The sequence below is a fragment of the Pelophylax lessonae genome, assembly GCF_965119305.1.
Source record: "Pelophylax lessonae genome assembly, chromosome: 4".
In the NCBI taxonomy this organism is placed as follows: domain Eukaryota; kingdom Metazoa; phylum Chordata; class Amphibia; order Anura; family Ranidae; genus Pelophylax; species Pelophylax lessonae.
In genome coordinates, this window is record NC_138771.1 from 567,174,575 (window position 1) to 567,188,600 (window position 14,026).

The window sequence follows — 14,026 nt, forward strand, 5'->3', positions numbered from 1 at the left end:
TAAGCTCCATTTTGCAGCTTGCATCTAACACTTAGAGCACCCAAGCACTAGTGCTGTCATTTGGTTGGGTAGCAAGTCACATGCTCCCTTATACACATAAGTAGTGCTGGAGGCTAAACCAGGTGGTAGGGGAGCCAAGAAACGGTAAGTATTTGCTGCTTGTGAAGGCAGAAATTCAAAAAAAAAATTCTCTTTACACCTCTTTTCTGTACTGAATGAATAAACCTGTTGCTCTTCCCTGCTTTTCAGCTATGCTTCCGCTTTAAACCTTAAACTAAAACTCTTAACTTTGACCTCAACATGAAACTAATGACACTTATAAGCTTTAACATAAAAATAACCCCTTGATCTATTTATATTGTCCTGCATCTGGAGCAGCTGCTTAAAATCGTTAGACTGCTAACGACTGGAAAACAAAAGATACCAACATAAAGATTGACTGATCCAGTCTGCGCATAGGTCTTGAATGCGCAGGAGCCTTTATGTAGCAGTACAGGTTTATCATATACACATTTGTCTTATAGATCTATTATATACGCATTTCAGTTGACTCTTAATAGTTGCAGTTTTAAGAAATTCAATAAATTATGGTAAATGTTCTTTTTTTCTCCATCAGGTTAATTTGCAGTACTGGGTAGTGATGTATCCTGAACGTGCCTTATCTCAAGTTCAGGAGCTTACAAGTGTGTTTGAGAAGATTGCAGGCTCTTTTGGTATGCGTGTAAACCAGCCCAATGCCATTAAACTGAAAGATGACCGTGTAGAGACTTATGCACGAAGTATCAGGTCGCTGATAGAGGGGGAGGTAAGATGCTTAACTTTTTCTGTCTGTTTTCACTATGCAATAGCTCCACTAGAACCATGTACTGTTAGGGCATGTGTCAACAGGATTAATTTTCTCATCCATTGTAGGGCACAAAGTCTTTAACCATCAAGTTATGGTACTGCCTGCAGGAGGATTGTACACTGACAAGCAAAAAATAAAAAAAATGATTTTTGTACTTGCCTATAAAATCAGTTTCTTGGAGTACATCACAGGACATAGAGCCACGATATTATTCCTTACTCATAGGCTTATGCACCAGCTACAAGTGATTGGACACTGGCACTAAAAGAAAGGAAGTCTTCCCTTGTATATCTCCTCCCATGCAGAAAGTACCTCAGTTTAGTAGCAAGCAATGAACCACCACATGGGAGAAACCGATTTTATAGGCAAGTACAAAATCCAGTTTTCTTTATCTTACATCACTGGACACAAAGCCACCTTATTATTCCTTACTCATAGGGATGTCTCAAAGCAATGCTCATTAGGAGAGAGATACATACCACCACCAACGGGCCAAAAAAGAATCTATACAGTAGCCTGCAAAAATCTGGTAACCAGTGCAACATGCTCAGCAGCTGCTACACCCATCTGGTAAAACCTAACAAGGTGTGAGCTGAAACAGCCATATTGCAGACCTGAATCACTGAAGCCCTATGGCAGGACAGCCCAGGAGGCATTGATACTCATGGTAGAACATGCTGTCACTGGAACAGTTAAGCCTTTCTTTCAAGCCAAAAGGCTTCAGAAATAAGCTGACAAGTTCAGTGGCTATTGGTCGACCTGGTAGCTGCTTGATCCTCCCTTGGTCCTTCAGAAGGACAAAATAAAATAAAAAATCCCCTATATTTCTAAACTCTGGCTTTAACAACCAAGCCACTAAAACCAACAACCTTAAAGAATGGAAAATTGGTCCCTGCGAGAGAATATGACCAAGCTGGAACAGGCCAAGGACCGTCTATTGACATGTACACGATGACAGAATACCAATTTCTCCTGGCCCAAGCTAGTGTAACCAGAATCACTGATGTTCCCTCTGCCTGAGTTTTGTGTAAAAGGTGCAGAAAAAAAAATGACTGAAGGGAAGGTAAAAATACAGAGAGAATCTGTCTATAACAGACTAAGATGCAGTCTGCTAACATCTCCGCAGGCAATGTCTAACCAGACCTTCATGGACTCAATCCCCCTATTTTTGGATCCACTGTCGTGCACCTTTGTAGCACCCTACCAGAAACACCCAGGTTATTTATTACTGGGCAGGGTTCCATATAATTAGTGTCCCAACGCTGAGCAGTCGCATTAATGGCCGCCCCTGCATAAGGACTTCTGCCAGTGCAGCGTGGCCCAGGTGTCATTTGTTTAGCCACCTTAATACTGGGCACTTTCAACCCCTTCCTGACCAGGCCAATATTCAGCTTTCAGTGCTATCGCACTTTGACATCTTCGTGGTCATGCAACACTGCACCCATTTAAAAATTTTTAATTTTTCTGAGACAAATAGCGACCTTTGGTGGTATTTAGCCACTTGCCAACCAGGCTTTTTCTGGCACTTTTTTGTTTAAAAGTTTAAATCAGTATTTTTTGCTAGAAATTTACTTGGAACGCCCAAACATTCCACATTTTAGACTAAGAGCTTAGGCAATAAAATAGTGATTTTTGCAATTTTTTTATGTCAACGGTATTTGCGCAGCGATTTTCCAATTGTTTGGGAAAAAAATAAACCTGAATGATTTAAAAAAAAAATAAACAATAGTTACCCCAATTTTTTTTCAATAATGTGAAAGATGTTACGTCGATTTAAATAGATACCAAACCTGTCACGCTTTAAAATTGCGCTGACTCGTTGAATGGCGACAAACTATGGTATTTAAAAAATCTCCATAGACGCTTTAAATGCCTTAACAGCTTACCTGTTAAGAGTTACAGAGTAGGGCTAGTACTAGAATTATTGCTCTCGCTCTAATGTTCGCAGCGATAACCTCACTTGTGTGGTTTGAATACCGTTTACATATGCGCAACTAATGTATGCATTAGCTTCTGTGCGCGAGCGCGGAGGGATGGGGCACTTTTTTTTTTATTATTTATTTTACTTTTCATTGCTTATTTCTCTATCGTTCATCGACATATGCAGCTTCATATGTTCTTAGACCATTGGGTTATGCTCCTCCAATCAGGAATAGGTACTAGGCAGGAAAAAGCTTTACCATAGAAACATAGAATGTGTCGGCAGATAAGAACCATTTGGCCCATCTAGTCTGCCCAATATATCTGAATCCTTATGAATAGTCCCTGGCCCTATCTTATATGAAGGATAGCCTTATGCCTATCCCATGCATGCTTAAACTCCTTCACTGTATTTGCAGCTACCACTTCTGCAGGAAGGTTATTCCATGCATCCACTACTCTCTCAGTAAAGTAATACTTCCTCATATTACTTTTAAACCTTTGCCCCTCTAATTTAAAACTGTGTCCTCTTGTGGTAGTTTTTCTTCTTTTGAATATGCTCTCCTCCTTTACCGAGTTGATTCCCTTTATGTATTTAAAAGTTTCTATCATATCCCCTCTGTCTCTTCTTTCTTCCATGCTATACATGTTAAGGTCCTTTAACCTTTCCTGGTAAGTTTATTCCTGCAATCCATGTACTAGTTTAGTAGCTCTTCTCTGAACTCTCTCTAGAGTATCTATATCCTTCTGGAGATATGGCCTCCAGTACTGCGCACAATACTCCAAGTGAGGTCTCACCAGTGTTCTGTACAGCGGCATAAGCACTTCTCTCTTTCTACTGCTTATACCTCTCCCTATACATCCAAGCATTCGGCTGGCATTTCGTGCTGCTCTATTACATTGTCTTCCCACCTTTAAGTCTTCTGAAATAATTACTCCTATATCCTTTTCCTCAGATACTGAGGTCAGGACTGTGTCAAATATTCTATATTCTGCCCTTGGGTTTTTACGCCCCAGGTGCATTATCTTGCACTTATCCACATTAAATTTCAGTTGCCAGAGTTCTGACCATTCTTCTAGTTTTCCTAAATCCTTTTCCATTTGGCGTTTCCCTCCAGGAACATCAACCCTGTTACTTATCTTTGTGTCATCAGCAAAAAGACAAACCTTACCATAGAGGCCTTTTGTAATATCACTTATGAAGATATTAAACAAAATTGGTCCCAGTACAGATCCCTGAGGTACCCCACTGGTAACCTGAGCTTGTTCTGAATGTTCTCCATTGACTACAACCCTCTGTTGTCTGTCACTCAGCCACTGCCTAATCCACTCCACAATATGGGAGTCCATGCTCAATGACTGCAGTTTATTGATAAGTCTTCTATGTGGGACAGTGTCAAAAGCCTTACTAAAATCTAGATATGCAATGTCTACTGCACCTCCACTGTCTATTATTTTAGTCACCCAGTCAAAAAAATCTATAAGATTTGTTTGACATGATCTCCCTGAAGTAAACCCATGTTGTTTTTCATTTTGCAATCCACGGGATTTAAGATGTTCCACAATCCTATCCTTTAATAGGGTTTCCATTAATTTGCATACTATTGATGTCAGACTCACTGGTCTATAGTTGCTCGATTCCTCCCTACTACCTTTCTTGTGAATGGGCACGACATTTGCCAATTTTCAATCTTCCGGGACGACTCCTGTTACTAATGCCTATGGGGGCTGTCCCTGCACGCATAACCCCACACACTCTGCTACAGCAGCCAGTTTGTTTCTGCCTAGTTTAGGAATAGGACCGAGTTCCCTGCTAGGACTTCGGTCTTAGCTATTAATAGGGAGAATTGCTATATTGTAATTTTTTATTTTCACTAGTTAGAGTTCCTGGAGAACTACAAGCAACAGCCAGCTGTGGTTTCGGACTGGATATTCTAGATCAGTGGTTCTCAACTCCGGTCCTCAGGACCCACTAACAGGCCAGGTTTGCAAGATAACTAAAATACATCACAGGTGATATAATTTGCAGCTCAGTGATTGCAGTACTCTAGTCTTTATCTCCCCAAGGTAATACTTAAAATCTGGCCTGTTAGTGGGTCCTGAGGACTGGAGTTGAGAACCACTGTTCTAGATCCTTATGGTCTCCCAGAGTGGCCAACTAGCTCCAGCAGGTTGTAGTCCAAAACTTGAACTCACCACGACAGAGCCTTGATGGACGGGGATGAGCCTGCGAGTAGACAAGTCTCGCTGGGATGCGATCGACCTGGAACGCCCTGAGTCGCAGCGGACCCCTCGGCTGGCAGCACCCCCACTTCGGTTGGGAGGCGGTCTGCCCAGGACGGAGCCCATCTGGTCCATAATATGGTGAGTAATTTTGACTCCCCTTGTCCCTTGGTGGCCTTGGGGGGGGGGGGTGGGCCCTCTCCTGGGCATAATGGGACCTGGACTTACTAATAGATCCCCCTGGCCTGTCAGGTACCCACCCTGTGCCCTGTCTCCCTCTCCCAGCCCCACAGGGGGCTATGTTACTGGAGCGCCTGGTGTCCTGAGGGGGGTCTCAATCGTACCTTGTTTCTTGCTGGGTCTGGTTGTAGATCCTTAAGAATAAAAATCAAAAAAATCCTGCGCTAAATTAAATAGTGATATACTTTAATGGTGAAAGCAGCTAATACACTTGATCTATAGAAATCAAAAACCAATATTATCAACAAAATGTGTAGCGCTAACATTAACAGTTTTAACTATAAAAAATATAATACACACAAAAATTAGAGATATATACATAACACAAATCGTGCATCTATGTGAAAATGAAGTCCATTAAAGGAATATAAAGGAATCAAATAGAACACAAAGTGGACGATGATAGGTAGAAGGCTTATATCCCAAGGAGGTGATGGAGCAGGGATACACCTGTGAAGAATATGCAAATTGGCTGCTTACCAGAAGCATAGGCCTCCAACTTAATGGACAGGCCACACACGCTTAGATGTAAAATAGCAATGTAATCATTCCTTCAGATGTCAGGGGAAGAGATGTATGTCTGATGTAAACTCTTGTATTTAACTGTAAAATTGCGGTGTCCCGCGTGTAGAACAGAGCCGGCATCTAAGGGGCGTGGCAGTCAGGTACCGCCCGACCGGTTTCGTCATACGGGACGTCGTCCGGGGCGTGGTTACCGGATGCAGCCATCACGCCATTAAATCCCCCAGAAGCCATGACACATCAACAACGCAGACCTATCACACGAGGTATGGGCGGAAGTGTCACACATGCACCCTACAACTTGAGGGCAAACAATCATTTATTATTATAACCTCAGTCCGCAAAGGGTAAAATTGAAAAAGGTAGTGAAAACCTTATTAAATAATGAATATACGAATAAAGAGCAAGTATTTAATTGGAAAAAAAATATATGTAACAACAAAAATAATTTATATTAAAAGAAAAAAAGGCAACATGACACCGGAACCGGTACATTGAAAAACGGTTCATACAGGTGAACATGTCACACATATTTTCATATATATATAAATATATATATATATATATATATATATATATATATATATATATACCAATTAGGTGTATACAAAAGACATATATATGAGAAATTAGTAGTGGAAGGAAATGTGAATAATTAAATGTATTATAGAGGGGCCATAGGCTCCACCTAGTGTTGAATAAATATATAGTGGATAAATAACATAAATTTGTGAAAAACGAGAAAATTATATATATAAAAATAGAAAGGTGTATGTTGTGACACCCCCTAACAGCAGCATATAAAAATTCTTAAAGGTACAAACCACCTTAGAGGTATATGCAATATACATATGAGGGATATAATATTAAAAATAACCATAAAATATGGCTAAAAAAAAAATAAAATATATATATATATATATATATATATATATATATATATATATATATGTATATGTATATAGCCCTAATCATAAAAAAACTGATAAATTCAGATCTAAAAAATTGATCTGTTTGGTACTGCTAGTACAATCTAACTTGATTCCTCTGTCATTTATGTTTAAGTTAGACATGAAGTTAGATTGTACTAGCAGTACCAAACAGACCAATTTTTTAGATCTGAATTTAATGGTGGATGGGGATAAGTTGGTTACTTCTACTTTTTTAAAAAAAAATGACCGTAACGGCTTTATCCCTATGGACAGCTGTCACCATAGTTCATGGTTGAAAGTGGTCCCCAGGGGACAGCTTATGAGGTTGCAGCGTAACTGTACCTATCTGGGTGACTTCTTGACGCAGACCTCAGATCTGAGAACTAAATTTTTGGACAAAGGCTACAACCATGACATTTTGGATAAAACCATTAGGGAGGTTGCCGACTTGGATAGATCGGCCCTATTAGCCCCAAGTACACTAAAGAATTTAGACAACAAGTCTTTCAAAAATACTTTGTCACATCCTCTTCCACGCAACACTATTTAATCAAAAACATTATACGTAAACACTGGCCAGTGATTAAAAATGATCGCATTCTGGGTCCAACACTTCCTGAGCAACCTAATGTCATTTTCAGGGGAGCTCCCTCTTTAAGACATCAAGTGGCCCGTAACGTGATTGAAAAACCCTTATTTTTCCCAGAATTGAAGGGCTTCTATCCGTGCAAAAAATTTAATATCTGCACTCTTAATTCCTTTAAAGGTAGGAAGATGGAAAAGATTAGATCTAACATCAAGGGTAGGGAATATCCCATTAATTCCTTCATCACATGTTCTTCAACGGGCGTTGTCTACATGCTCCAATGTAAATGCTGCAAACAGTACATAGGCTGTACTTTGCGTACCATGCAAATATGTGTAATGGTGCTGGTGGCTGAGCCTGACGTGCAGAGGTAGCCTCGTGGGATCTGGTACAACAGGAACACGGACGGGTCACACTGGTGGTAGACACGGGCTAGCCTGAGGTGCAGAGTCTAAGTGACAGCAGGTCTTCACCAGGGAGTCAGATGGTGAGGATGGATTTTGCTGCGTGCTGAACACCAGGTCGCGGTCCTCAGGGTTGCCCCACCAGGAGGTGAACAAGTCCAGAATCGGAAGCAGATAAGCCGACAAGGATAAGGCAGGAGAGTGGTCACAGGAACGAGCCAAGGTCAGGGCGGGCAGCAAGCAGACAAAGTAGTGGACAAGCCGGGAGGTCGATCAGGAAGTCAACAGGAAACAGCAGGTTCAGGATCAGAAAGTACAGGTAAAGCTGGAGACAAGACCACAAAGGCTCAGTGCTGCTGAGGTGTTTAAATAGGCCAGCCTTTTGCCAATTAGTCTGCACTAAGTTAACTCTTTAGTGGCACATTCAAGAAAGAACTTCACTGTGCACAGGGAGTGTTCCTAACAATACGCATGGGGGAGCAAGTAGCCAACATTCGTAAGGGATTCCCAGGCCACAGTGTTTCAAAACATTTTGATATGTGCCATCGGAGGAACCCTCAAAACACTTTATTTGTGGCCTTTGACCATTATGTTCCCAATTGGAGGGGAGCAAATATTAAAAGAGAGCTGTCCTGTGCTGAAACACGTTGGATATACATTCTTAAAACATATGTCCCCATGGCTTAAACGTTGAATGGGACATTAATTGTTTCATTAATACCAGTTAAAAATACGTTTATTTTTATTATGTACTCTTTATAACATTTATCCGTTTTTTTACGATTAGGGCTATATACATATATATATATATATATATTTTTTTTTAGCCATATTTTATGGTTATTTTTAATATTATATCCCTCATATGTATATTGCATATACCTCTAAGGTGGTTTGTACCTTTAAGAATTTTTATATGCTACTGTTAGGGAGTGTCCTTCTTGTTTGTTTTTTTACTGGATTACGCTATGTGCTCTTTATTTCCTCCTTATACACATGGTTCTCCATATCCTTGGAGTTAAATGCAAGAGTTTACATCAGATATACATCTCTTCCCCTGACATCTGAAGGAATGATTACATTGCTATTTTACATCTAAGCGTGTGTGGCCTGTCCATTAAGTTGGAGGCCTATGCTTCTGGTAAGCAGCCAATTTGCATATTCTTCACGGGTGTATTCCTGCTCCATCACCCCTCCTTGGGATGTAAGTCTTCTACATATCATCGTCCACTTTAGGACTTGTGTTCTATTTGATTCCTATATATTCCTTGAATGGACTTCATTTTCACATAGATGCACGATTTATGTTGTGTATATGTCACTAATTTTTGTGTGTATTATATTTTTCTAGTTAACACCTTTAATGTCAGCGCTACATATTTTGTTGATAATGTAGATCCTTAAGGCCTTCATTTTGGGGGTCCCTGGCCGCAAGGCGCGCCGTGAGCGCCGCAATCTTAGGTGTGGGCAATGTATAATTTTTTTCCCATTGACTTGTATGGGGCAGCCATTTTCCCTGTGCTTCCTATTAATTTGCATTTGAATCCATTTTTGTGTAGTCCTATCGAGCTACACAGACAGCGTGACCTTTCACATCCAGGCCAAGGTCACTTCCTGTGATTCTTCCTGCTGCACAGTTCGACCAGGAGGTTTTTCTCTGGAGGTGATACATCAAGCACGTGCGGGTAGTGCCTAAGCAATTTAAACACCTGTATCCTTTTGCTGAGACAGTTTCCAACCGTTGGACGGTGCGGCCTAAGGTTGACCACCCGGTCTCCAGGTTGAACAATTCTACTATTGTGCCTGTGTAGGATTCCCCGGTTTTTACGGATCCGGTGGACAGGTGGGTGAGTCCCTTTCCCGCCATCTTCATGTGTTGGCGGGTTCCATTCTAAAAGCGGTTTTTGTGCCTGTTTTGATATCTCAAACAGTTAAGGAATAGATTAAGGTTCTGAAAGGGAACTTGGACCCTGACAGTTCCCCCGGAGCTGATGGAACTTTTGGACCAGATGGCTTAGGCCCTGGTGTTCCAGTGTGATGCGTCACTGGATGCGGCTCCCCTGGTGGCCAGAGTTTCGGCTGTGGGGATTGCCCTCGGTGCATGGTCTGGCTGAAGAGCTGGTCAGTTGACCAGGCTTCCAAGAATGCCCTGACAGACCTTCCTGAGCGATTATTTGGCAACTCGCTGGATGAGTTGATCAAGGGTCTGACTGATGGGAAGAGTACTCTTCTTCCTCAATCCTCCAAAGGAAAACACCCCATGTTAAGTGAGGACCTGCCTTTACCGCTCATAGGCGGATTTTACGTGCCTCCAGGGCGCAAGAAAAAGATAAGACGTTCAGAGCTTCTGGAAGGCCTAAGAAGCACTGGGGCAAGCTGAAGGCCAGTGAGCCAGGTTCCGCGGACAAATCCTCTTCAGCGTGAAGGGGCGCCCTCACCCATTTCTGGGATGGGGGGACGTCTGCGTTTCTTTCAGGAACCCTGGACTTCCTTCGTTCAAGACAAATGGGTTCTTAAACTGATTTTTTCCGGGTACAAGTTCGAATTTTGGTCCCAGCCGGGGGACAGGTTTTTTTAAATCAAATCTTCACTTGTCTCCAGAGCGTTTGAAGGATCTCCGGGAGGCTGTGCAGGATCTCCAGGCTCAAGGAGTGATTGTGGGCGGTCAGGCAATGACCCGAGAGGTGCTCCGACCCCACACAGCCAGGGATTCCCCTCCCTCCTCTATGCCTGGTGGTGTGAGACTCCAGAGAACCAAGGCAGAAAGCAGCAGAGCTGATATTTCGGCATATTTTCTGCGACATACCCCTCTGACTGGTCAGTCAGTACAGGACCGCTCCAAGATGGCGCCGACCCGCCCGCAGCGGGACACGCGGTGGTTAAACGGATTGAGAAAAGCAGTGCTTCCCAGACGGAGACACAGGATGTCAGCGCCAAGAGCCCATACCATCCAGCCTCTCCACTGGCACCTCACCTGGGAGATGCGGCGGTATCTCCGATCCAGTCGGCCCTGACATGGCGGTCACAGACTATGGAATGGCAGGAAATTCTCGCTACCATACCCACCAAACAGGACATCACAGAGATGGAGGCATCCATTGTAAGTACTCTCACCCAAGAGATTAATTCACTTAAACAACAAATTACACTGAAAACAGAGTGGAAGTGGTAGAATCAGGACACACCATATTGTCTTCCAAAGTAACTGTTCTTGAAACCTCATATACAGCAATACAAAGGCAGTTAAAAAGCCTGCAATTACAACAAGATGATGCAGAAAATCGCAGCAGACGAAATAATGTCCGTGGACTCCCAGAGTCGATCCAGGGCCCATTATTGAGGTCTAAAATAACTGCAATCTTTATGAGCTCTTGGAGCGACCGCCAACAGAGGTCATAGAACTAGACCGAGTACATAGAGCACGTGCCCCCCGAAGCCTAGGCAAAGACCACCCACGAGATGTGCTAGCAAGAGTACACTTTTTCTCTATTAAGGAAGAGATCATGAGGAAAGCTTGGGGAAGGGGTCCTATGGACATTGAGGGGTCCACCATACGCCTACTTCCAGATCTATCCCGGTGCACGTTAAGGATGAGGGCCCTCTTGAAACCTCTATTAGAGGTAATACGCTCAGTGGGAGCTACCTATAATTGGGGGCACCCTTTTCATTTGGTTGTTCAGAAGGGGGGATCCTCCTATGTCCTACGTTGGTTGGATCAAGCACCGGGACTTTTCACTTTCCTGGACACGTCTCCAATTCCCATTCCTGATTGGCTAGAAGACCCCCGGAACCAACTTTCTTTAACCCCCTTTTCCAATAGATCTCAACGGGGGCAACAACATGGAACTAATATTCCTGGAAATACAGGGGAAGACTCTGTGCCTACTGCATGAAGAAACTGAAACAATAATACTTTGCATACAAGACTTATAGAAGACTTGGATTATTTTTGGGCCCCTTAGGGGCCAGGGGGACAAGGAATAGAGGGAGGGAGGGATATGTGATAAACCTTAATGTGGGGGAGTGGGATATAGGGGAGTAATAGACCCATAAGACGATGTTATAGGTGCTAAGTAGATAAGGAGATGCAGTTATTATGTTTTAACTAAGAGTATAACCTCCTTCCATATTATTATCTGCATAATTAGATATGGGGTCGTCACATGTGGGCCGTGGTTAAGTGTATTCACATTTTGTATACCTCTTTTTTTTTTTTCTCTCTCTTTGATTTATTTTTCTTGCATATTGATTGTGTATTCTTTATGGTTTTCTATACACTCTACGGAGCTATTTTGCCTTCTACCTCCCCCATATTAGGCCGCGCTAATTTGCGCTAGGTTAAATATTAACCCCTATTTAGATCCACTACCTGCGGACTGATAGTAAGGGGGAAGAAAAATGTAAAAATCTTTTACTTCCTTTTTTTTTTTCTCCCCCCCCCCCCCATCCGGCCGAGACGAGGACATAAAGGGGAGACATGGCGCCTCCAGCAGGTGAGATGATATCAAACCTCAAATTGACTTCTTTAAATGTTCGAGGGTTGTCCACCCCAGAAAAACGCTCACGACTGTTATCCGATATGCGACGAAGCCATACCCATATAGCCCTTTTCAAGAAACTTATTTTAAGAAAGATTTGATTCCCAGATTGTATAACAGGGATTTCCCTTGGGCTTATCATGCCCCCTCGCCTATTCCCAAAGCGAAAGGCGTGAGTATAGTCATATCCAAATTTATGGCCTTACAGGCCGACCCCCAGGGTAGGTATTTGATGATTAAAGGGACGTTAGGACAAAGAATAATTACCCTTGTGAATGTGTATTTCCCCAATGCCAATCAGATACCCTTCATGCAATCTTTAACACCGATTTATATTGGAATTTCGTGAGGGGCATCTGATTATGGGGGGAAACTTAAATTTTTCACCAGAGCCCCTCATAGATACTTCACGAGGAATATCCCAGTTATCTTACTCTCGATTAAACAGATTGAAAAGGGAAATATCCCTTTTAGACCTGGTTGATCCATGGCGAATAATGCACCCTGGGGAGAGGGACTACACTTATTACTCAGCTACACACAATACCTACTCTAGAATAGACAGATTTATGGTCTCCCAGAGCGACCTCCCCCTGATAGCCTCTACTCATATAGATTCATTCTCCTTTTCAGATCATGTACCTGTTAATTTCTTGTTTGAGTGGGACTCTGGTGCACCAAGATTAGCGACATGGAGATTAAATGAATCCCTTCTGCAGATTCCTACTGCTAGGGATGAAATTGACGTAGCACTGACAGAGTTTTTTGTGAATAACACTGACCCGTCACAAACACCCGGGACAATATGGGAGGGCACATAAGTGTGTCATTCGGGGAGTAATAATGAGGATAGGCTCCAGACATAAACGGGATCGAGAGAGGGTGGTAACCGCGCTCCTAGATTGTATTACAACATTGTCTCTCCCATAAACAGTCTCTGGCGAGGGAACACCTACTCTCCCTTATGAAAGCACGGGAAGAGTTAAACAAATTATTATTTCAGAGAACAGTTCGGAACCTTAAGATGACCAGAAGAAAATACTACGAGTTTTCAGATAAACCGGGGACAATGTTAGCAAGAGCTCTCTGTGGGCCACAAAAACGTACAGTAATTCCACACATACAAAATACAAACGGCCGGAAAATTCACTCGTCAGTTGAGATCGCAGAGGAATTTAAGGCGTATTATAAAACCCTATATAATCTGTCACCCCTAACTGTAACTAAGAGCACACAAGAGAAAATCAATGAAGCGATGGCATATATACAAGCATCTGAAATGCCCCCTCTGTCGTCAGAACAGACGGCAGTTATGGAGGGCAAAATTAGAGAAAAAGAATTGACCCAGGCCCTGTCTCAATCTAAGCGACATAAGGCTCCCGGCCCGATGGGTTTACCCTTACCAACAATTACCAACAATTCATACAACATTTGAAGACCCCTCTATTATTATATTTCAACTCGATTGGAGAAGGAGGATGTATGCCCTTAGATTCTCTGAGGGCTTACATAACTCTCATACATAAGGAGGGAAAGGATCCGTCACTGTGTGGGAGTTATCGCCCAATCTCCCTGCTCAATGCCGACCTTAAATTGTTTGCCAAGGTGTTGGCAAACCGATTAATACCATATATGCCACAATTGGTACATTGGGATCAGGTCGGTTTTGTTCCAACCAGGGAGGCGAGGGATAACTCGACCCGAGTGGTGGATCTGATATATAGTGTTCGATCATCGCAAACCCCCATGATGTTACTCTCTACAGATGCCGAAAAGGCCTTTGACAGGGTGGCCTGGGATTTTATCTAGGCCAC

The 14,026-nt window shown here is 42.6% G+C and overlaps 1 protein-coding gene across 1 annotated transcript in view; it reads left to right on the forward strand.

Annotated features, from left to right (window-relative positions):
* Positions 1 to 14,026, forward strand: part of PIWIL2 (piwi like RNA-mediated gene silencing 2) — a 727,256-nt gene that overhangs the window by 453,702 nt on the left and 259,528 nt on the right. The window contains exon 14 of the mRNA XM_082255773.1: positions 617 to 805. Coding sequence (XP_082111899.1) covers positions 617 to 805 — 189 coding nt within the window. The remainder of the gene's footprint in view (positions 1 to 616; positions 806 to 14,026) is intronic.